General features: G+C 33.7%; 1 protein-coding gene across 1 annotated transcript in view; it reads right to left on the reverse strand.

The window, feature by feature from the left end:
* Positions 1–25,764, reverse strand: part of FASN1 (Fatty acid synthase 1) — a 65,122-nt gene that overhangs the window by 22,698 nt on the left and 16,660 nt on the right. The window contains exons 2-6 of the mRNA XM_085960109.1: positions 9,960–10,277; positions 4,852–5,004; positions 1,798–1,971; positions 1,033–1,206; positions 650–915 (exon numbers count right to left, since the gene is read on the reverse strand). Of these exons, the coding sequence (XP_085816235.1) occupies positions 650–915; positions 1,033–1,206; positions 1,798–1,971; positions 4,852–5,004; positions 9,960–10,125 (933 nt within the window). The 5' untranslated portion in view covers positions 10,126–10,277. The remainder of the gene's footprint in view (positions 1–649; positions 916–1,032; positions 1,207–1,797; positions 1,972–4,851; positions 5,005–9,959; positions 10,278–25,764) is intronic.

The raw sequence follows: 25,764 nt of genomic DNA on the forward strand, positions 1-25,764 counted from the left end.
TGCTCTAGAAAAATGAACAACACACATGAATTAAACATAGTTGCAGGATTTAAACACACAACCCACAGATGAAAAAGGCTAGCATTCTAATCTAGGCTCCGTAGTAGGCATCTTAAAATAATATTTGTGTATATATACATAAATTACAGAGTTTGTACTATAGAAAAACAAATTCATACAGACATTTTGTGTTACAATATTTGACAGCTATTCAATTTATTCCATCCAATACATTCTGCATTAAATAAAAATTGTGAAAATGGTACAAAACATAAAATATAATAACTGACAAAGCTAAACATTTGTTATTTCTTAATTAACGCGCGTGAATTATCACATAATTTATTAGCTGCGAAAAATTTTATTTTAATTAACTTCAGGCTTGTTTAATTGACCATTGCAACATAGATTCGTTTTGTTTAAGTATGTTTACATGCTTAGTGCAGTGTGCGGGTTAATATGATATCGTTCACCTAGAAATAACAGTGAAAATAACTAATAATATTTTCATCTCATCTGTCTTAATTTAGATTGATTTATAAGATAAGGGTTGCGAAATGCATTTATAAGGCCCTATTACTAATATCTAGTATTCAGTGGTTACATACCTACTAAACCTATAAGGGGATATAGATTACTATAAATTTACCTTAGTTCCAGTGCCGTGAGCTTCAACATAAGCCACATCGAGCCGATTGACGCCAGCCTCCTCGTACACCTCTCTGATAAGTTTATTCTGCATGTCACCAGACGGGAAGGTAATTCCTTGCACTTTCGCGCCATCTGTGTTTGTCTTTGCATTTAAAACGGTGGCATAGACACGTTTCGCGTCTCTGCCCTTTTGTAAATATATCGCTACGGCTGCCTCGGCTCTTACGTATCCATTGCCTGAACTGTCGAAAGCTTTGCACATACCTGGAAGAAGATATCAGGATGTGTCAAAGAGAAGATATCTATGTTTCATTTTCGCTTTTTGAGTTGTATAACCAAGGTGTGTTTTTCATGATTTATTAAATAAAATGATTTACATACCTTGGGGAGAGAGCATACTAAGTCGGTGGAAATTGAGTGAGTTAGCAGGCTTTAGACATAGATTAACTCCAGCTACGATGGCAGCGTCACACTGCCCGCTTCTCATTGCACTCACCGCCTGGTGAAGGGCAAACATTGAACTAGAGCACGCTGTATCGATGGCGTAACTCGGCCCTAAAACATTAAACATCAAATAAGTACATATTATTATCTGTTGACGAGAGTCAACCCTTTAATGATATAATAGTTTATTTAGCCATTAATTAATAGCCTAAATAAGGTAAACAATGGGTAAAGTAATATGTAGTACAGATTTAGACAGTCATATTCTGAGGGAGATATGTTAAAAATAACAATGATATTGCTATAACTTTTGAAAAGGTCACAAACAATATAAATAATATTATATATTTTTTTAAATAAATAAGTACACATGACATACACACAAAATAATGTTGTCCGTGTCTTTGAAAACAACATAATATCATTGAGCTGCTAAAACCTCTGATGTTACAAAGTTGAAATTTTACAGTAGACAAAAAAGTCCTTTATAAAGTCTCTGAATAATTGGGGGGCTCGTTATCATTGTGTGATGCATGTACCTACATCGTAGGTTTCTACAATAAATAATTATATTTTAATTTTGGTGTAATGTATATAGAACATTAAAGGACTAAATAATTTGGTCAAATTGACGCATTGGGGGTTTTAACAATTCAACGATGATAAATAAACCGATACGAGTGATCTATTGTGAGTGATTACCTTGAAAGTTGAAGGTATATGAGATTCTGTTGGGGAACATGGCTCGGCAGCAGCCTGTGAGGGCATATCCATTAACTTTGTCGGGATCCATGGCCCAGAATTCTTCTGACTCACTCGAAGACACTCCTACGAAGACACCAGTGTTGCTTCCACGTATCTTATTTGGGTTGATTCCTGTAGAAAAGTTCATATAAGTATTCATTTTATTTATTTATATGACACTACTCCATAACAATTAATATACCAATCACTCAGACTCTTGCAACCAGCTTTTTAAGTGACAGGAATGAGGAAGAGGAAAGGGAGAACTTTACAATAAACATCCACACACTGGATGTTGATTGATAATACAATAAATAGGGAATTTCGAATGGACGGGATTCGAATCTGACCCCTTCTATCTCTAAATAGAGTGTATAATATATTATTATAAATTATAATATACATAAAAATAAATTATTTTTTTAATTAGCTCTTCAATCGAATGTGGATCTTGGCTGCCTCACGAAGGTGTCTCTCAACAGATTTTTTTAATGAAAAATGGGTGTTAGCCACTTGCTCAACCTCAGGAGTTTTTATGTAACTACGCCATGTCAATACACCCGTGCAGGAACACCGTGCCGACTGGCTTCTTCATTTCCTACGGTAGATAAGCAAAGGGGGACGATCGAACGCAGCATTTAGTAGTCATGTTTGTGGACAGCCTTAGATCCATGCTCTGAACCCAAAAATACATTGACAAGAGAATTTGCCAGTTTGAACCCCGAGACCCATGACTGCATAAACGAACATGGGTGCACAATAATATATTATATTATTATGGACAAAAAAATAAGAATATCCATATGGATATTTGCAGCGTCAGATTAATTGTTCACAAGTAGGGAATCCAATCCCGGGATCCCGAGCTATTTTCGATACCTATGAATCCCGGGATTGATAAACATAATCCCGGGATTTCGGGATTGATTTTTTTATCAATTTTTATGGAAAATATAACAGAAAAAATACTTTTAATACAAAATAACTACATTAGAAATAAACTGAGTTTGAATGAAGTTTGATGTGTAGGTTGCCGATTCATTTTATTTTTTCACATAAATTATTAAAAATGAGAAAGATTGGTAAAAAAAACAATGCTTCGCACTTTTAACAAAGTAATTCCACCATGATATCATACGTTTTACGGCAGTTTCATATTTGGCTGACTAATTAGATTTATGAAGCGGAAAGGCCATAAGTACGCCATGATTATTTGCTTTACTATTTTAAATCTTGCTGATCCATTCATTATATCTTTACTATCAGAAACAGCAATCTCATATTAAATTCACATTATTATTTATATTACAATATTATTTACTCCATTAAACTTGTGTATTTCCAAGATTGAACGTATACAATATTAACAATAAATGTCTTAAATAGTATAAATCATACTAGATTTATTTTTGACCGATTTTATCAATGTTATTTGTAAATATAAAAATTTTATATTAACAATGGGAAAAAATGCCAATCCCGGGACCAGTCCCGGGATTGTCAAATTGTAATCCCGAAATCCCGGTATCAGAATTTTGGCTCGGGATTGGATACCCTATTCACAAGTGGTGGAAATGGAAAATTTTACAGACTAGCATAATAATAGTAAGAAAGTAGGCAGGCACCTAATAATAAAAACGTAAAATGACAAAGTTACCTAGGAACACACAAGAATAGTGGTTAGCAAGTTCGTTTGTTTAGCTGAAGGAGTTGACTTGTACGAAGAATAACAAAAATTACTGGTATCATTGAAATATGATACCTACTGGTATAGATGGCTGAGGATATCATCAGCGGAATTCTGCAAAAACTAAGCAACAGGAAAATTAGGACTTCTGGCTCCCTGTGAAGTATTGTGCAGTTCTTCGAACACCAAAAAGCCACGAAAAACACATGACCACTATTAATTGGGAAACTGCACTTTTCATTCCCATTGTGTTTTAAGACTGTTGTGCCAATGCTCTTAAATCCGGAGCACACTGCAAGCTACAACTAAAATTGCGGTATTCACCTGCAACAGCCTCAGATATCTGCGTTTTTACGGTCGCTTGCGTCTGTGCAGACCGGCCCTTAACCTGAGCTTTTATATTGACAACACGTGCATGATTTGTGCTACAGCTAAGTAATAACACCAATAATAACATTGCAACTTGTGACGCATAATATTGTCATGCTAAATAGTTAAACAGACACATCATAAATCTAGTTGGAACTACTAGCATAACCTTTGACCATGTTACATTATTACCTACTTACATTATTTTATTATCAACCAGTTAAAGTGCCTTGCACAATATTACGTAGGTGTGTGTGTGGATAACTCTGATGCGATCTGTGTGACGTTTGAATAATAATTTTGATGTAGAATTCGATGATTGATTAGAATCGGTTATAAATTTTGAAAAAATAAACAAAGCGAAACAAAAATTATACCACAGTGTAGACAAAGGAATATTCTGACAGTTAATATCAGATTTAAACCGGTCGGACTTTCAAGGTCGGCGAGATGGGTGGAAGAAAACAGGCCTCGATAACTGTGTACCTGCGGACATTTGCCAGAATCGCCCTAGGGCCTAGCTGATAAAACGTAATAGCTTTGCTAGTAAATAACAGTTTTTCCCCTTGGTTCACATAGCATAACATTTAAGGGTGATTCGTGTTCATTACGCCATGATATACACCTCAATTTAGGGTGTGAAAATGCGGTGATGGTGAAGGGGAAAAGCATACCCATTTAATCAAGTAATATTCAGGGAGAACAGAGGGAAAGAAGGATAGAACATATTAGGTACAAAAAATCATTCCCTAGGATTTCAAGCGAAGAAATACTGCGCGATAGGTTACTAGTTTGTAAAACTTTCACTAAATGTAACAGATTAAAATTTATGGTCATTTCAGGGCTCGTATTGTAGGTGATCCAACCGGAACACTATCGGTTCGCGAAATTTTCCATTTAGAGCACTGGTTGAATAATATCTAAATTCAGTGTTAAATATGAGAATAAAATCATACCGGCATCAACAATGGCTTCGTGTGTCAGCTCTAACATAATTCTGAGCTGGGGGTCCATAACGTGGGCCTGTTTCGCGTGGACCCCAAAAAATGTGGCATCGAAATTTTCGATATCTTTTAATTTTCCGGATCTGGCTGGAAGTCCGTGTAAGCCTGAAATCACAGAATGAGGAAAAATCATTTAAAAAAATGTCAATTTGTTATTACATCGGTTTATGACAAATTTACTAATAGCTCTCGATATAACACCGGGTTTTGTTTTATTAAAGCCAATGGAGGGAGGTATTTGTTAGCTTGCATTTTATCTGTAAAAAATAAATATACGTAGGTTGGTTGATTACAAAACAAAATAAATGTAAAAATAATTACCACCACATTTTTGAAGTTATACTTCTTTTGGCGCGTTTGGGAAATCAGATCAGAGTGTATTTTTGGCGTGTGACATGTAACACATAATTTATTTTTTCACACGAAAAAAAACGCACTCGATTGGATTCGAACCACCGATTGTTCGGTTATCAGCCGAACGCACTACCTTTACCCCACAGTATGATACTGCAATCGTGACGATTATAAAGTATAATATTATAGTTTAGAATTGTTCCGTTGCCTAGGCAGCGAATTTATTATTGTCGGCCATTTGCAATTCCTTACGTTAACAAACGATTAAACGTCAGACGGCGTTCTAATAAGCGGTTTTTTTCTAGAGTGTGTAATTTAACAAGATAATTAAGAGCTAGTCAAAGAATCTAGTTTACCACAAGTTTTGTTTTGTTACGCCAAAGAAGAATAACTTCTAACGCGCGTACATATTAAGTACACACACCGATTTTTTTGTGATTCCCAATTTTACTTAGGAAATTATTTATTGTTTTATAAAATGGGGTGAATACACAAAAATGGGTACCTACAAAATTAAACGAACTTTTCATTATTAATTAAACATCGCAGTTAAAGCTTGAAATGATCATGAGAGTATTTTTAATATTGTTTTTTTTAATGGTAAAACCAGATCACTCAATACATATTACCTACGTCAATATCTGAACAAAGACTTTTTTCTCAGTGGATTGTTAGTAGTTTACTATTGAACATATTTGTTTATCCTGAGATCAATAATTTGATTTATAATTGAATACCTACAATTAATATATATGACGTCAGTATGTGCGATTGAAATTGGACGTAATTAAAATTCCATACTTCGCAAACATTCTGTGGTTCCGGGTAAAAGTCCTTAAGTCAGTTTGGTTGCAGCTGAGATAATCGGTTTTGAAATAAATCACATTTTTCAAAATAGTTTTGCTTATAAGTTAATTGGTGTAATTTTTTTTTACATTATTTATGTATTATTAAGTTTTTGATATTGTGTAATTTTCCTTAGTGTTAAAAATAGTTTTCTGAATTTAAGCTATTTCTACAAATTAAAATATATATTTATTCTGCTTACATGTGACAAAATCTATGATACACAAAATAAGAGCACATTTATTTATTTAAACATATTGGCAATAAAATGTTAATTTCGTAAAACACACAACTTAAGAACAGCTTATACGAGTACCCTGCAACCACAGAGTTGTCGTTTACAATAATACTATATTACTCATCTATATTTTCTTGTCTCTATTTCCTCCATTTTTTTCCAAAACACTTTTTTTTAATATTTCGTATCTTAATATTATTATTAAAATAAATTTAAAATTAGCCCTTTAGGGAGGCAATGAAAACAATAGTTTTAAGCCAATCCTGTCGAAATACTCCCCGATCTAGTGTGAAAGACAACGTCATGACTCCCCATTTTACCGGTAGGTAGGTACTCCGGTCAAAACATATTATTAGGCAAGCACCTAATTCAAATACGGAGCATAAAATTGACTTGTAAGCAGCGGCGATGTTCTTTGATGTAGACAACGCAATCGATTCATCAAAAAATTTAAAAGGGTGGCTCAAACCGGTTCAAACCATTCATCAAATTATTAAATTATACAAAAATCTTTAAAAGAAACGCATTTCTCACAAATAGAATATAACATTTATTATCGAAAGCATAGCAAAATCCCTACAACATAACCACTTGAAACAGATACGTACTTGTACATAAAAAAATAAACCACTGATATGATTATGTGTCACCAGTCATCACTGTCACCTATAATAATAATTATGTTATAGATGCAATTCTATAAAAGAGATACATACCTACACTGATATTTTTATCGGGTTTATGGTTTTAATTATTATTTTATTGTAGGGGCTTTAAAAAATCAGTCAGTGCCTCGGGTCTCCAAGTCCCTAAGCCCGCGTATAAATATAAAATATATACTTAATGGATTCATTTATTCAAATACTTTTGTCTAAATAATTGTCTACAGTTTTTACATTGTACATTGCAGGCGGTGAATTCGACACCGCGATTTTGCGACAACGTGCAGTGCATGCGAGCCGATCCTTGATTGCATGTAATATCGTATTTGTATTAATTATACAAGCATGGCTAGGTTGATACTACCCAACCCTTAAATGGTTACAAGTCGTGTCATTTTTGTACCAGCTGTGCACTTGAAGTGATATTTACGAAAAAACCGCGTGGAAATATTTGGATAGTCAGGGTCGTAGGGGTTCAAAATATTGATCGCAAAGAAAACGTCTACGCGTCTACGCCTACTACACGTTTCGCATCTTTACGCGATATCGATTTTACAACCGGTCAAATTTCAGTTCATTGCATTTCGATTGGTTAGTGTTCCGATGTTTTGTATGTTTTGATTCGAATGCGAAATGAGCATTATTCTGTATATGAAATGGTCAATATCAGTGCACTAACCCAGTGGTCGGCAAACTCATTAGTCAATAGAGCCAAATTAATATCAACAGTACGATTGAGATTTTTTTTGAGAGCCAAATTTCTTAAACTTAAATTATATATTATGTAGGTACACTATTTATTAATAATAAACTTTAGTTCAAGTTTTAAGTCTTAATTAAACTATAAGTCTAAATAAATTTCAAGGTTTTCGTCATCCGTTTTTCTTTGCATCTTCTTTGTAACCATGTAAAATAGGGCAGTGGGCATTTGTGGCAGAGCCGCACTCAAGGAGCCAAAGAGCCGCATGTGGCTCGCGAGCCGCGGTTTGCCTACCACTGCACTGGATTCTAAAACTTTGTATAACTGCGACATAATATTATAAATACTATAATAGTAGTGCCAGTAAAAGTTTAGCACTGATTAGGAATTAAAATCCAATAATATGTCAACTCTTAATTCCCTCATTTCTGCATAAACCCGTAAATGATAAGACTGCACGATACTATGATTAATTCTAACCGTGTTTGTGGAAATTTCGCTTATTGACCAAGCAGGATAGACCTGGTAGCTAAACTAGAAATAATAGGTAGCTAAGGTAGAAATAATATTAATCTCTTCTGTGATTACTGATTACGCATATATCTATTACATTCTACATTATGAACAATAATTGATTCGGGGGGAAATTATGAATCATAGCCTGGCTTAAATCCAGCAAAATGCATAATATAAAATATTACAAAGTATTTTTAAGTTTTTTTTTTAAATAACTAAAATGATATTTATTTTTGCATCGAAGTTTTGCCCGGTTCTTAATTTACAATTCTATTCTACGGATCCACTGCCTGGTTTCATTATTAATTATTATATTATTAAGCATTTATTCCTATCCACTAGGATTCGTATAAAACGTAACGATAGAAACAAAATTTCACGTAAACGCAGTAGGTAGGTACACACATACTACTGATGATTTGATTAAAAAAAATCTTTACCTCATCTTGTTGAAATTGCAGATGGCTATTTAATTAAAAAAATATATCAATTGGGAAAAACAATGTGTTGCCATGGGGCGATAATGATAGATAATTTATTATGTTGGTTTTTGTTATTTTAAAAGTTCAGGAACTAATACACTTAAGATACCTACTTAATAATATTAACTTAATATAGATTAGATTTATTTTATAATTTTAGCAATAGATGTAGGTATTTGTTATTTTAAGCTTTTTGTTTTAAATAATATTACAATTGTATCGTTATGGAACGGTTCAGGGGATCCCAATTGGGTTTTGATAAGCGATATATTTATGACTAAGAAGAAAGTGGGAGGACTCAATGAAACTTAAAATAGTTTAAGAGTGGTATCTAATATTCTTCTTTCTTTTCTTTCGACCATGTCCGATCCTTATAGGATCATATGGGCCTCCGCAGCGTGGAGGTATGTATTAACAGATTTTGTTTTCACGAGAAAATGGATGTCAGCCATTTGGTCAACCTATTAAGGTCTATACTCTGAATCATACACACATTGAAAAACAATATGTGTACTTGCCAGACCCAGGATTCAAGCCTGGGACCATTACATCTACAATTTTATTTTATAAATACGTAGGTAGAATTGTAGCATTTAAAAAAAGCAAGCAAAATTGCCCCACAGGCCAATTTTTTAATTGCATGAAACAGAAATGACGTGTAAGGCAAAAGGATGACATTCTAAGTAGGTTCTTTTACTCATAACTATACCGTTTTAGGATGAAATTGTGTTTGTTCAAATTTTACACAGGTAATAAAACTTAAACAATGCCAATGCACATAATAATATATAGGTATGTCTTATAACGGATTTGTTAAATATTTATTACGAAATTATATTATAAAATATTCATTTCTTTCCCATTATCAAGATTTTGCTGCGAACGAAATTAAATAGGGAACGTTGTTGGGAAATCCTTGTTTAGCGTAATACTGCAGATCATGTGTGATAAGCTTTAATAAACAGAATTTGAAAACAATAAAAATAATGATATTTAGGGATTTTAGAAAAATTGCCTTATACGGTCAATTACGTTCACAGAATATCGTTGGTATTATTATTTTCGACCAAGTATTTTTATAGTATAGATATAATGTATGTAGGTAAGTGTAAGACCCTGTAAGTAACAACTCCAAATTCAAATTCAATGGATCGTAAAACCAGAGTGAAAAGTACATAGTAGATAGGTACATCTGTCACTGTCACAAAGAAATTACCTGCCTATATATTATTAACTAGTATCAAATACTCTGATTGTCTTACCGGCGGGCCATCGCCTCTCATCGTCTGTGACCATGTCCAACCCCTCGAAGAGGTTCTTCTTGAACTCATCGATGCTGTTGCTCTCCGGGAAGCGACCGGAGATTCCCGTGATGACCACATCGTCACCCGAGTCCCTGCAGCCGTTCTGTTTTGTCGGTGCCGGCATTGTGTTCACTTCCTCCTTTTTGGTTCCGTTTTCTTTGATGGAGTCGTCCTCCTGGTCTGTCTGCGACTTGTTCTTGGTCTTCGGCCTGTTGCTGTTTCTTGACGCCCGTTTACGAGGAATTGTGCCGACGGTTTGGTCAAGGATGAGGTTTTCTGTGAGAGAAAAAAAACAAAAAATATTAGTTTTTTTAAATAAATTACGACAGTCGATAGGTACCCTACTCCCTTTTTAGGTTAACTATATGTCGTTTGTTATATTTTTTTTTAATTTTCAAGATTATAATAATATAGGTATCAAAATATACAGGGTGACTGCTTCGATGACAACAAGTTTACGTTATTGATTAAAGCATCCAACCCGGGTTAAACTGAAATCGGGTAGTTTTACACGGTTAACCCGATCAAGTTATTAGTACGTATTTGAATCAAAAAGGGGAAAAAATAAAACTGTCATAAGAAATATATTGTACAACATACTTTGCGAAGACATGACCTTGACAAAAACTAAAATATTTCACAGTTAGATTATTTTAAACCTTCCTAAATAATTGATGTCATTATCATTTTATTACATACTGGCCTTTTCTGGAAGTATTTTTTTGAGAAGCAATTAATAAAGTTATGTGTTTTCTGATAATAGCCGCGTGCACTTATTTGCACAATGAACCTTTATTTTGAATTCGGAGAAAATAAACATTGATAGGTCAGTATTTTAAAACGAATGCTCAACGAACCAGTCGCATCAAGCGAAAAAATACAAACCTCGCAAATTATTAAATAAGACTAATTTTATTATGATAGTGGAAATCCAATGAAATAAGACACACTAAATGTGTAAGGATATTTCAGTTTCAAATAGTATTTTTACAACGTTTTTATTAGCTCGTATTCTTATTTGTCCGGTACAAATCTTGCAATCGATTTTAACTAACTTCCCGACTAGCTAGACATTTGAAACTTTTAGAATATATCAAAACACGATGCCAATGCATTTTTATAATACTTTTAGCCGTAATCCAATCCACTATTATTGGTTGCTAGGGGTCTGGGGTCCCAGCAACTATATTATTAATACATACGTGCGTTACTATGGAAATCAATATGAATGTCAAATTGACATTTCAGTATTATTTCTATCAAGTACCTACAAATTTTTTTGATCGTTTAAGCTAGTCAAGTCAAGTTTATATGATTCAACAGAAAATTTAAAAACGTTGTATATAAAAAATTCTTTTTATCTTGTAATTATTAAGAATTAACTTTAACTCAGTAAGTATACAAATTCAACTAAGTAGGTGCTTATCAAAACCAATTAGTTGTATAAATACAACCTACCTCTATTATTTATATGAAGAATATTTAAACATGCAAAATATTTTTTTCATCTGACAGTTTTAGCCGATAAACGGGTTAGTTATACGTAAAAACCGTTAGACGGGGGGGGGGAGTATTCCCTACCGGTTAATTGGATGCCCTAGATGCCATACGGTAGAAGTCTTTCGGTACAATACAATAATTATTGACTGCGGGTCCTCTACCCTTTCACTGGTTTGATAATTTTATAATAATCGTCATATCACTTCTCGATTCCTCAAATTCAAAAATTATGTTAAATCACTAAACGAGAGAATATGGTGAACCGATGTATCTATAGTCTATGGGTGAACCTTTATTTATGTTTAGTTGCAAAAACAATACGCCCAGAATCAAAGTCGACCCTCCAAAATTTACTTGAGAAAAATACACGATTATTATAAACTATAGATAGTATCCTAAAACAATCATTTAAAAAAAAGTCAAGCCAATTTTTCTATGTCACTATTCTTTTCCAAATTAATATAATCTATATCTATCGTGCTTCGTAGGTACTAAAACTGTTATTGTATGATTATATTCTTTCGTTTTTGAAATACAAAGTACTTATATTAATTTATATATCAAGGTGAAAAATTTCTATCCACTCAAAGGAATCTCCATCTGATTTGTTCTTAATATATTGGCGAAACAAAATCTCTAATATGCATTACGATTAAGTTTTTTTTCTATTGTGATAAAATACAATTAACTTATTTTTTACTACTTACTCATAATCCCATATGAAAATTAAGCCACCCCATAGTCCCTATATTAAAAGTGACAAATAATTACTTACAAGATAAAAATAACTTTTTATATACAACGTTTTTAAATGTATTATTATGCTCAATATACGCAAACTTGTACTTGAAGTAAAAAATACCATGAAGTAAAAAAAAAACAAACAAAAATATAATACTGAAATGTCATTTTGACATTTCATTTCGATTTACATAGTAACGCACGTATATATTAATAATTTAGTTGCTAGGACCACCCCCTTAGCAACCAATAATGGTCTTTTACTTTTTACGGATTTTTCTGAAATAACTTTCCATACAAAACAGAATTATCTGAAAATGAATTCAATTCTGCTTAAAGATGGCTAAAAGTATTAAAATAATGTTGAGAGAATGAAAAGAGTATTCTGATAATTATATTCTAAAAGTTTCAAATGTCTAGCTAGTCGGGAAGTTAGTTAAAAATCGATTGCAAGATTTGTACTGGACAAACAACCACCGGACAAACAAAAATACGGGCTAATAAAAACGTTGTAATAATAAAATTGAGAAGTCACCCGTTGACGTGTACAGTATTAGTCAAAATTACACATTTTTATCAAAAAACTTCTTTAATCTGAGCAAAGAACTATTGTGAAACGTGTATCCATACAATCATAAGGCATTACATACATTCAATAATTATTGAAGATGTTTTTTCATGCATTCGATTAAACAATTAACTAATTAAAAAAATATTTATATATATAATAGCTATGAAAACGCATTCTAGAACGGAAAAAATATTAATATCGACAATGTGAGGAAGAGAGCAAGTACGTATTTATCTTGTATTTATGATGATAAGTGTAAAGCTTGTTTCGTAGAAAAAAACCATTCGAATCAATTATTGAGTGACATACTATTAAGTGTCCAATGTACACAACAAATATATCAAGAAAAATACAAAATCATAGGCTTGTTTGATATGTTCCAAAATAATATTATTTTTTATCGATAACTTCAATGAGTCACGGAAAATGCCCAGTGTTCGCACTAAAATAGGTAGGGTATTGTGAAAACACCCCAACGCATTCGTTTGATTGATGATAACGACAGAATTCGAAATTTTCCGGAGAGGTTGGTTAGACATTACCATTTTCCTTATTGCGCATTTACCTAAACTGTATTATTTACAATGTTATTACTGTTATATTGAATTAAGCAGTTATCGATCTAGCGACGATAACTGGAAAGTAAACTTTATTGCATCAGCAGTAGGGAATCCAATCCCGAGCCAAAATTCTGATCCCGGGATTTCGGGATTACAATTTGACAATCCCGGGATCCCGGGACTGGTCCCGGGATTGGCATTTTTTCTATTGTTTATATAAAAATTTTATATTTACAAATAACATTGATTAAATCGGTCAAAAATAAATCTAGTATAATTTATACTATTTAAGACATTTATTGTTAATATTGTATACGTTCAATCTTGGAAATACACAAGTTTAACGGAGTAAATATTATTGTAATATAAATAATAATGTGATTTTAACAAGAGATTGCTGTTTCTGATAGTAAAGACTTAATGAATGGATTAGCGAGATTTAAAATAGTATAACAAATAATCATGGCGTACTTATGGCCTTTCCGCTTCATAAATCTTATTAGTCAGCCAAATCTGAAACTGCCGTAAAATCGTGGTGGAATAACTATGTTAATAGTGCGAAGCATTGTTTTTTTCCAATGTTTCAATTTTTAATAATTTATGGGAAAAAATAAAATGAATCGTCAACCTACACATGGGTATAAATCAAACTTCATTCAAACTCAGTTTATTTCTAATGTAGTTATTTTTTATTAAAAGTATTTTTTCTGTTATATTTTCGCTTTTATTTTATTTTCCATAAAAATGGATAAAAAAATCAATACCGAAATCCCGGGATTATGTTTATCAATCCCGGGATTCATAGGTATCGAAAATACCTCGGGATCCCGGGATTGGAATCCCTAATCAGCAGTAATTGATTATGATTAGATTTCAACTTATTCATGGACGGCGACAATTTCGTTGAAAGAGATACAATGCTGATCTCTATGTACGTACAAAGATTACAGCGATGTCCAAGCAACAATTAAAATTGGTAGACTACTTGGGTTTTTGGGACCAATTTTGTTGCGTTTAAAAAATGCAGCGTCTTATTGCGGACGTGAAGATCTCTTCACATATTTTTTTTATGTCCGTATTGTTTTTTTTGTACTATATATTTATTAATTAGAATCATTTGTTTTTGATAGTTTACCCTACTCCTCTCTCCAATGGGGACTTTTTATTAAGTACAAAGTCTCTGTAAACTCAGCCGAAGCACACTTGAGTGCCTGGCGACGTCAGTCTTGGGTATCTGCTAATGAGACATTCCCATGCGTAAAAAAACTGCTGATGCAACATATAACCGCAAGGCCTCGAGATACATATGTGGCTATCAGGGAACACAGAATTAATGGGAACTGAAATAATTAACGGGTGTGGACTGTGGAGAAACAGGCACCCGATCGCGAGTGTGGTAGAATATGGGATAAAATTAAACATGTGTCAAGAATATAATATCATTATAAGCTTGTCCTTCGTTCTCACAACTGCTTTCGGCTCATGCACTGACGATCAATATTGATGTATTTGAAGGTTGCAACACACACTATTGCACGTCTATAATGTGTGTTTCATTTTCGTAGGACACTCACACATTCAAAACCCTGCTTCAAACTGTATTGGGGTATAGCCTATCTGAATTTATTTATTAATTTGTTCTTTGATATATATGTTATGTGCACCGTATATATGATAATAAACCGTCAAAAGAGTAATATCAAGCTATCCAATAGGATGCAGAAGAGGTAGGCCAAAAATTGCTGGGTAAACAGAGCAAATAATGACTGCAAATATATTTTATACTTCGGGTGACCAACTGGAAAGCGGACACTATGGATAGAGACAGGCGGAGAGAATTATTGGAGTAAGCCAAGAACACCTGGTGTCAGATGACGGTGATCAAGTGACGTTTCCGTAGCAGTAGTATATTATTACGAGGGAAGGTTACATACTTAAATTTCGTTTAGGTATAGAAAGATTTATTGTTGGCTATTCAAACACATTATTTACACGTTATATTTTTCAAGCTTTATTACAACGTAGGTATTAATTAATACATAGTGGCCACTCAATTATGAAATACCTTACACCTATTAGCTGACCGAGATAATTAATTATTGGCTTCGTATAGGTCGAAATAATAATAGGAAAAACACTACCCCAATTTCGACCTAATTCAATAGTTGAAAACTATATAATAATATATTCTCAGCCCATCTACTAAATAGAGAATCTATATTTTGACCATTGTTAGATTTACTTAATATATCACATCATAATATTCCTCACGACGGTGGCGAAGGGTGGATGTTGGCTGTGGAGATTCGATATAAATAAAGCACACTGCACTTTGTCAGTCATGCTCAGATGTTTTCATTGAACTAAGGCGTAAAACCCACTTAACGGAGCGAGTGGGGCTCTTGCGCAAAATTTCACAAGTGGCGTGTAAATCATCGAAAATACAACGCAATCAAATACGCCAGCGCACACTGGATTTGACGACGCATTGTGCCCGCCTGCCCCATGAGTCACCGTTTTTTGGCTTCTCAGCGATACGACTTAACGAAAATACAACGTAGTCCATTCATTGAACACGGCAAGCAAAATCACGCTCCTCGAAGCGTCGTCGATAGACAGACGGGCGAGAAGCCATTATTTAAGAACAGTGAACTCTTTGTTTAGTTATTGCGTGTCCGATATTAATTACAAGCCCCGAGAAATTTAATAATATTTTTATTGCTTTGTTATGAGAGACGCTGATAATAATAATTATTTTGTGCTCCTTGAGCCCCTTATTACATAGGTGAAGGGTAATGCGCGGGTGGGAGGGGGCCTACTCAGTAGTGAGCGCACCGAACGCTTTTTTGGTGGGCTTTATGCCTTAGAATACAAATTGTATTGCAGTTGAAATAGGTTAGTATTTAAAATTCAATTAAACCTTGTAGACATCCGACAAAAATAAAACGCACTCCTTCAGTCATATTTATCTATTTTTATTGAACTAAAAATACAAATCGCAGATGATTTTAAAACTTAAATTAAATCCTGCCTAACCAAACCATAATAGATAAAAAATAATCTTATATCTATAAAATATCTTAAGTTATGTATGATTTTCGTTCATAATTTTAGATATTTTACAGATAGGTATACGAATATTTTTTAACTAATATCTATTATGGTGCGCTTTGGGGTTTAATTGAATTTTAAAATCTAATCAATACCATCTGTAATTAATCGCATTCTTAGTTCAATAAAAATAAATATGCCTGTCAAAGTTTAGTGTGCACTGTTCCTATCAGATCTCCACAGCCTACCATAACCATTCGCCACTGCCCCACGATAGTCGAGCGATAACGTGTCGGCCTATAATGTCGTGTGTTCCGGGTCAGGCAAAAATACATGATGTTTTTTCATTGAGGATTGAGCAAGTGGCTAAAATCCATTTTTCGTAAAACTAAAAAAATCTGTAAATACAACCTGTGGATGTCCATGATTTTCGTAGGATCGACAATGGTACAAAATATAATATTCCGATTTAAATGTTGACCGATACAAATAAAATACTATAGAGATTGTTGCTATTAATTATTAGGTATCCACCTGTACCTGCTGCCTATTATTTTCTGCTCTGCATTAATTATTTTTAATTACCTGGACAAGGCTGCGACACAAAAGGTAGGTAGGTACCAACAGTAGGTACCTAAGACTCGATCACCTGTGCACGTAATATATTAATAACCATTATCTTTTTCATTTTATAAACATAAGTAATCAGAAAATAAAATATTGTAATATACCTATATATATATATATATTTATAAGTGAATATATTAGATGGATAGCTAGTAGCTACAATTCTACACGTAGAAAATTTTCTTCCCTTCATTGCACTAAAGTGAGGAGCCACTTTTGTATAGATAGATGTTATCTACATGAAAATTGATTTGTAACCATTATTATATATTGCAAGAAAATGGATATTTTTATAGGTATAACAATTATTTAATACTAGCAAATATTACCAGGTGGCAATACCACCTGTCAACATTCTCATACGTCTTCTCCCAGTCCCCTTCTCTCTCATACGTTCAGGTGTAAGTTATATCTTACTGACTTTGTTCAGGTGTTTAAGACTCAATTATGTGTATGTGAAGCTGGTGCATCAGCCTGGCGGAGTCTTTGCAATCTCCTGACTTCATATTTTGTCAAGCAGCGGCGCTTAGCTGATGATTCTTCGTCATACATAATGTTTCTATTGTTTGATTAATTGAGTATATTGCCTTAAGGTTACAGTAGGTTACAGCACCTTGTCTCTATTATAATTACCCATAAATTTATTAGATAACACTAATTGTTGGATATTCTAATCACTCGATATGCTATCTGTACATCTTACACTGTAAGCATCCATCAAACTATTATGAGAGTATCATTTGGTTTCATTCACGATCCGATTAAAATAAACCTTCGATTTTTCAAATTTAGAATTTGAGTTTATACGTGTAGGTATGTTTAATGTCTTCTCCCTGTCTCGCTCTCTCTTACACATTTTCATATCTTTTCTCTCGTGCGTTACAGATAATCCAAGGCAAATATATGTAAGGTAATAATAAAATAAAGTGAATTCACATCACATAATATTGAAATATTGATTGCCTGATCTATCTGTTTGGGCCGTTTTTTAATGACTTTTGCCGTCCCCTGAATCCTGTCGCCCGGGTGTTTTGTACCCCCTAACACCCCTGCTTGGCGTGTCTCTGTTCGTTCACATTGGCATTCATTCACGATTTCTTCCTCACAGATTTGTCTGTCATAGAGTAGGTACAGAAGAGAAGACTTTGTATGCAATATTTAGTTAAAATATTAATTATCTAATACAAACTTATGAATATTCTTCATCAATATTTTTACAAAGAAGTGACACTGTCATATTTTACAAGTGCCATTTTTTTTATACTGACTGTCTATGTACATCGAAGTGACGTGTGTAAATAAAATAATATAATAAACATTATTGAATAGAGCCGATGAAAAGCATTCAGCCTTGTTGACTGAGTACCCATGAACCAAGCTAGCTGGTGTTTGTGAATGGCCAGTCAAACCAATACAGCATACTCGACTACCATTAAGCCATTGATTGTTCAGGATAATAATATTATTAAGTTTGTTTGAATAAAGTATGTTTACATAATGATAAAAAAATGACTAAAACAAGTCAGGACTTAGGCAAATTTAACTACGCATGTGATTCTGTAGTTACCTACCAGTAACCGTTTTTCTTGTCAGATCGAGCGTTTTTGAGAATGCATCAATCTAATTTGTAAAACACGCATCTGGCGTGTGACGTTAAATTAAACGCTTTTGACACCTAAAAAAACTAGTCCACTTTGATACCTTCTGGCCGGAATTTATAAAATTCGCCGGAAAAATTTTGGGAGAGCAATAAAAATAAAAGAATGATTTTGTTAAAGAATAAAACAATCGAATTAAAAATATATAGCCCAGACAAGTATTATAATTAAGTAGTTATGTGTATTCTATTCAAAATACATGCCACTTCTCCACAGTACAACAAATGATAATGGCAACCTTATTGTTGGCGGCGATACTTTTAAGCTGTTAATTCATTTGTTTATGGTTTCTTGTCACAGACGCTAAAAATATAAATGACGAAATAAATCGTCCGACCAACTTCATCAACAGGTGCTCTTATGGTCTCCAAACGCTTCTGAAAAGCAAGGGGAACCAAAACAACCCTATATAAAACTCTTGAGGAGAGTATTGCGAATAATCTTTGGGGCTGTCTAATATGGAGGTCAAAGTGTAATGAGGAGTTGTACACACTTTATGGGGGCGAAAAAATCACGTGGCATATGAAAATTAAGAGACTGCGCTGAATCAGTCACGTGTATAGAATGAGAACTTCGAGAGCAAGAGAAAACCTGGACGGCGAAACTGACATTTAAGAATGCTTGATCAAAGCAACCGGAGAGTGTTGGCGCTAAATCGTCCAGGATGGAGGTTTTTGAAGGAGGTCAAGACACGTCAAGGGTTGTAGTGCCATAAATGATGATGTTGTTTGTTCACAGCCCCGAATACCTGCACTATTATGACTGGTAATGTGAATTATCTAAGTCGATATAGGTACCTATCTGAAACCATATGTTTGTATTATGACAAAATTCACTAATCTGAAATGAAAATCAAAAGATTTTTTTTAACCGCCCCTAAATTCGGCCGCCCGTGCGTAATGCACATTTTACATATATCCGCACGGCGCGAGCCTGCCTACATTAACCTGTAAGAGGAAAATAGTTTTCCTTGAAACTCGTATGACGTTAATATCAATCGCAAGCACGATTTTATACAGGCGAATAGCGTCGACGGAAAAATGGCCGCGCGACAATAAATTGACCGCAGACGATATATTTTAATTTCAGAATGGTTCAAACCATTTCGTCGACAGCTTTATGGTTACTGCATTATTCAATAATGGATAAATAGAAAAATCTGCTGGTATAACTCATTTGATTGACTGTATGTGTTTTTGTCGTAAAACAAAGTGGTCAATTAATGTGTATTTTTTTGATTATAGGGTTTTTTTAATAAGCTTGTGAATCTATCTACACCAATAATTTGCACACATGGTCAATTAACGGGTTAGTATTACGGTGATGATTATTTTTTTTCAATCACAATTATAAACAGAATATAATACTTACCTACTGACAAAAAAAACTTTGTGAATCTATCCGCGTGGAATAAATATTATCTGGGTGTGAAATTTAGAAATGCGTTTATCTAGTTCTTTCAGTCATCGGGATCGAGACAAAAATGGATGATCCAACAAACATTTAATTTGTCTTTATAAATGGGATTTCAATTACCGAATAATTTAATATTACTGGTCACCCAGTTAATTACACGTTGAAAGGTTACCAAAAAATAGAGAAAGACCCTTAGACTATGAAAGACCAGAATTATTTTAGTACGGTTGAATTGGTAACTAGAACGTACAATCATTACAATAGGTAGAGATGATTTCCTGATATCGCTTTTTTACAGTTATTCATTTATTCGGGAATTGATGAATCTATTTCCGATATCAAATTAACGCCAACAAACAATATCTTAAAGCGACATACACTTCTATAATGAGCGTTGTGTCTTATACGTTATAAATAGGTAACAAAATAAATGTAAGTAAAAGTGCGAGTAAATATTTCCAGGAATTATTACGAACTTAACATACATACTTAGTCAGAAATCGATTTGGGTGTGATTTCATTCAACGTAAATATTAATATTGACAAAAATTCGCAAGCATATTCATACCTGAACGAGGCACGTACAGATAGTGTTATTGATTCGCATAAGACAGTCAAAATATGTCTGATAAATATGTAATCGACGTGACCATGAACGAGGTTTTCATGAAAAACAAAGTCGAAACGCCACATAAAAATAATTAATAAGAGCTGTTTGTTACCAGAGAGAAATATAAACGAGAGTTTGATTGATCACTGCTCTAGCAATTCTTTTGCCCACAAAAATTCTATTGTTAAACTTGGCTCATAAAATATTACTATTGAAGTGTTTTTTTTTTTTTTTTAGAATTATTAATAACCATATCCTTGCTTTTTCGTACAAGGTGGTTGTTAGTAATTTTGAACAATCACAAACACCCAGGCTTTGAGAAAAACACATAAATTTTTTGTCATGACCGGGAATCGAACCCAGGAACTCTCGGGTGGAAACTATTGAAGTGTTGCTGCATTGGGATATTCACATATAATTCTTACATATTTTTTTTTTATTGAGTGTTCATAGGTGTAGAAACTCTCTGTATAACTAGTGGGGCAACTAAATCATAGTTAATATAACCTACATAACTCACGAAACCTGGCCTAAGACGGAGCATATTAATATGATCTTGCATTGCGTTGATAATTTAATAACAAAGGTTAGTGCAATGACGTCCCTACGTCAGGCTTAAAATATTCCTGTCAATTTTAAGTTCCAAATCGATTGTGAATTCTTACTTTACTAGAAGCTAGAAAATTCTCGAGAAAATAAATATGTAAACATATTCTAGACTTGATTAATCTGTAACATACGATGCAAGCATTTTGTTTTTTTCTCGATCAAACTGAATCTGAAGGATAGTATTATAGTGATGACGTAGTATGTATAAACGCAGTGACGAAGGCTCTTTATCAAATATGTTATTGATTTTTATTTATTTACGAGAATTTAACGAGGGGCTGATTTAACCATTCGGGGGCCCTACTCGCGGCGCAAATTAACAATAGCAAATTATTACTAAACATAACGTAAAATTGCATTTATTAATTATTAATTTCTTCAATATAAGCAATCATTAAACATCCAATAAAATATTAATCGATTCCTTTCTCTTCTCGAGCTCACAACAAATAAATTTAATGTATCACATAATATATATATTGTTTCAAAAATACACTGTCGTTTCTTTTTTTAAATAATTCCAAAGTACGAGGGTGGGTCAATAATTCCTTAGAAAAAAGCAATTAAAACAGTTTTTATTTTTGTATTTTTTTTTTATTTCTCAACATAATCTCCTTGGAGCTCAATATACTTGGTTAGACGTTTCTCAATTTTTTTAAACCGTCAGAAAAATAAGTTTTCGGAAGGTCCTCAAAATAAGCATTTGTCCGATCGATGACTTCTTCATTTGAAAAAAAACGTTGTCCACTTAGCCATTTTTTTAAGTTTGGGAAAAGGAAAAAGTCACTGGGGGCTAAATCTGGCGAATACGGTGGGTGGTCGACCAATTCGAACTTCAATTCTTCAATTTTAGCCATTGATCGTAAACATGTGTGAACACGGGCATTGTCCTGATGAAAGAGGATTTTTTTCCTGTTTAAATGAGGCCGTTTTTCTTCAATTTCGTTTTTTAGCTGGTCCAATAAAGATGCATAATAATCCCCTGTTATTGTTTTTCCTTTTTCCAAATAGTCAACGAAAATAATTCCACGTGCATCCCAAAATACAGTAGCCATAACCTTACCAGCTGATTTTACGGTTTTCGCCTTCTTTGGACATGGTTCGCCTTTCGCAATCCACTGCTTTGACTGTTCTTTCATCTCGGGAGTATAGTGATGTATCCATGTTTCATCTACAGTCACAAAGCGACGAAAAAATTCATCCGGATTGCGTTGCATGAGCGACAACAGGGCTTTAGAGGCCACCACCCTATTGCGTTTATTGTCGACTGTGAGCAAACGCGGCACCCATCTTGCAGAAACTTTTTTCATGCCCAATTTGTCATGTAAAATAGAAATGACGCTACCTTTTGAGATCCCTGTAACCTCAATTATCTCACTCAACTTTAATCTTCGGTCACTTAACACCATATCGTGGATTTTATTGATCATTTCTGGTGTAGTCACCTCTACAGGACGTCCTGAGCGTGGTTCATCCTTTGTTGATGTACGACCACGTTTAAATTCATTTAACCAGTTATAAATAGTTGCAAGTGAAGGAGCAGATATGCCGTGAACTAAATCCAACTAATTTTTTATTTCCTTTGCTGTTAACCCTTTTATATTAAAATGTTTAATAACAGCTCTAAACTCAATTTTCTCCATTTTTGTAAACAAGCAAATTTTTTTTTTAAATGTACGAAAATAAAAAACAACAACCCGACCAACCTGATTGAAACTTCGCAGCATACTGAATCGGTAGTGCCGCTGCATGAAAACAAACCGCTTACAGTACTAGTCGCGCCACCTGTCGGCTTTCCTAAGGACTTATTGACCCACCCTCGTATTACGCATCATTGAATATTTTTTTTTATGTTTTTCTACACATTTGTCTTTCGAGTCGTAATCGAAATTATCTATAAACTTTGTTAAAGACAATGCATATTCTATTTTAATAGTTAGATACTCGAATCTTTTGAGAGAAGATAATAATCCTACAGCCATTAACAATTTACATTTTTTACTGCATTCATTGTGTAATAAACAGTTCCACAATAAATTAAAACCAGCATTTTCATAGTATTCAAACAATGTTGCAGAATATTTCGCTGTTTGGTTATTGATGGGGGCCCTGTTCGCCGTAGGGCCCTATTCCTGCGCGCACTCAGACAAATCCGCCCCTGCATACATTAGCATTGAGCACAGTTATTAATGTAATTATAGTTTTGAGTCACTGCGATATCTAGGAACATAAAAAACTATAATATCAATGTCGCTAATCGATCTAATTGTTTCCGTCGAGTATAACATGAAATTATTGTGCAGTAATTTTATTTAAATTTCGTATGATAATTCACAACACCAAAAAGTCGACAAAAATCCCAAACACAGAACAGAGAATTATATAGAAATGTAAAAAGCCAGTCGCCATGACCAATGTTTTGATGCCGGACTCGGTTTATTACTTAATGAAGGTTTGGCCATAAATCACAAAATACACAAAAGTGTCTTCAAATATTACCAATTTAGCGTTTCATTTACGTGACAATGTAGGTATACTATTATGATAAGATGTAACTGTTGAAAGTAACATATCTATTCTTTTACACTAACTTAAGTTTATTCCTTCTTTATCTACACTCAAGATTTAAAACTTGTTACCACCTAAAAAGCAATCCTCTTTCCATTATTTTTGTGTTCCTTGATCGCGATCATGGATTAAACTGACTCGATCGCGATCAAGATTGAACGTCTAATGCCTGCCTTACAATAATAAACCGTAAAATTCCTAATTTTTAATAAAATTATGAATTAGTTATGCAACTTTGTCAGATTAGTCTAAAATAATAATATCTTTTGGTCAATTGCAGGATGCCGATCACACCCTCTGGCAGTGTCCACAATCACCATGTCTTACTGCGAAGGAGAAGACATTATCTTCTAATAAAATCTTGATTAATAATTCTGCTGATGACTTGTGATAATTACTTACTGTTATATAAAATAGTTTTTATTTTACGTTTTGTTACTGTCGTTCACTATGCACTCGTCGCCACTGGTGTAACCACATTAGAGACGGATGTACGTTTCATCGTGGGTGTTTCCCATCTCTTCTCATTCCTTACTGGAGACTAATATCTTATTCATTTTGCGGACAAGATATTCCCAGACAAAAGGAAGTCAGATATGAGAAATGTTAAATAGAAAACTGGCGTTTACTTATTATTGCAAGGGTCAATACTTTATTTGAACCTTAATTAGCAATAAATTTAAGTGTTTCTGCAATAATTAGCAACAATAAATAAACATGAATATTTAATAAAGTATTAGGTATAAACAATAACTTCATTATTGTCACTAACAAAGTGTGTAAATAATATCTTAAGCCTGCTCCGGACAGTGCGTCGAATAGCTCGCCGGTTGTTGACGTGCTCCACGTAGAACGTAGACGTATCTAATAAATGAACAGATGGAGTATTTATATACAAAAAAATGCTATGGAGTAGTTGGCCATGACATTTAATTAAGCTAATCCGAGTCATAAAATTTGAAAATGTCTGAACACATCGTAGTATTTTTTCCATAACGGTCGATTTATCACACTCAATGCAATTGGTATACTAAAACTTCCTCGTTTTCAAACGATCTATGAACCTTACTTGACGTGAAGGCAATTTAATTCTCCTAGCCAGGGAACCCAAAATAATGTGCTCATAGCGAATGTTTGAAAATCAGACCTGATTTAAGATATTATTGTGCAAAGAGTTTGGACTATACGAAGAGTAGCGATGGGCAACCCACGACACGGGATTCTTTTCCGCGACCAAGCAAAGATTTTTAAATAATATGTCGAAGAATTGTTTTGTATGAGCATATTATATTTATTTTGGCCCGTATGAAAAGAATCACTACTCATCACTGATCTGGAGGGATACACTTTTCAAATTAAAATTTATTTATTTTATTATTATTTAACATGACAAATTATAAAGTAAATAATAAAAATAAAAGTAGGTACATGGAAGCACACCGAGTGAACTAGCTAGACCCTATCTTACAAACTTATAAAATAACACCTCTACCTAAACTCGCCTCACATAAGTGGAATATATTAATATCCGAATTTACACCCACGATGGCCGCGCGGCTTAAGCGTTGGCCTTTGGCGTCGTGGGTCCCAGGTTCGAATCCTGGGTCTGGCAAGTACACATATTGTTTTTCAATTTGTGTACGAGCCAGAGTATGGATCTAATAGGTTCAGCAAGTGCCTCACATCCATTTCTCGTAAAAAACAAAATATGTTAATACAAACCTTCACACGAAATATGTTAATAAAAACTTCGCCCATATTATGATCCTATTAGGATCGGACATGGTCGAATTGAATAATATGATTTCTCTACAAAATGATGAAACTAAGTAGGTATGTCAGAAGTTAATGG

This window comes from Rhyacophila brunnea, unplaced genomic scaffold (assembly GCF_057557595.1).
Source record: "Rhyacophila brunnea isolate RB1 unplaced genomic scaffold, BYU_Rbru_1.0 scaffold_9, whole genome shotgun sequence".
NCBI lineage: Eukaryota > Metazoa > Arthropoda > Insecta > Trichoptera > Rhyacophilidae > Rhyacophila > Rhyacophila brunnea.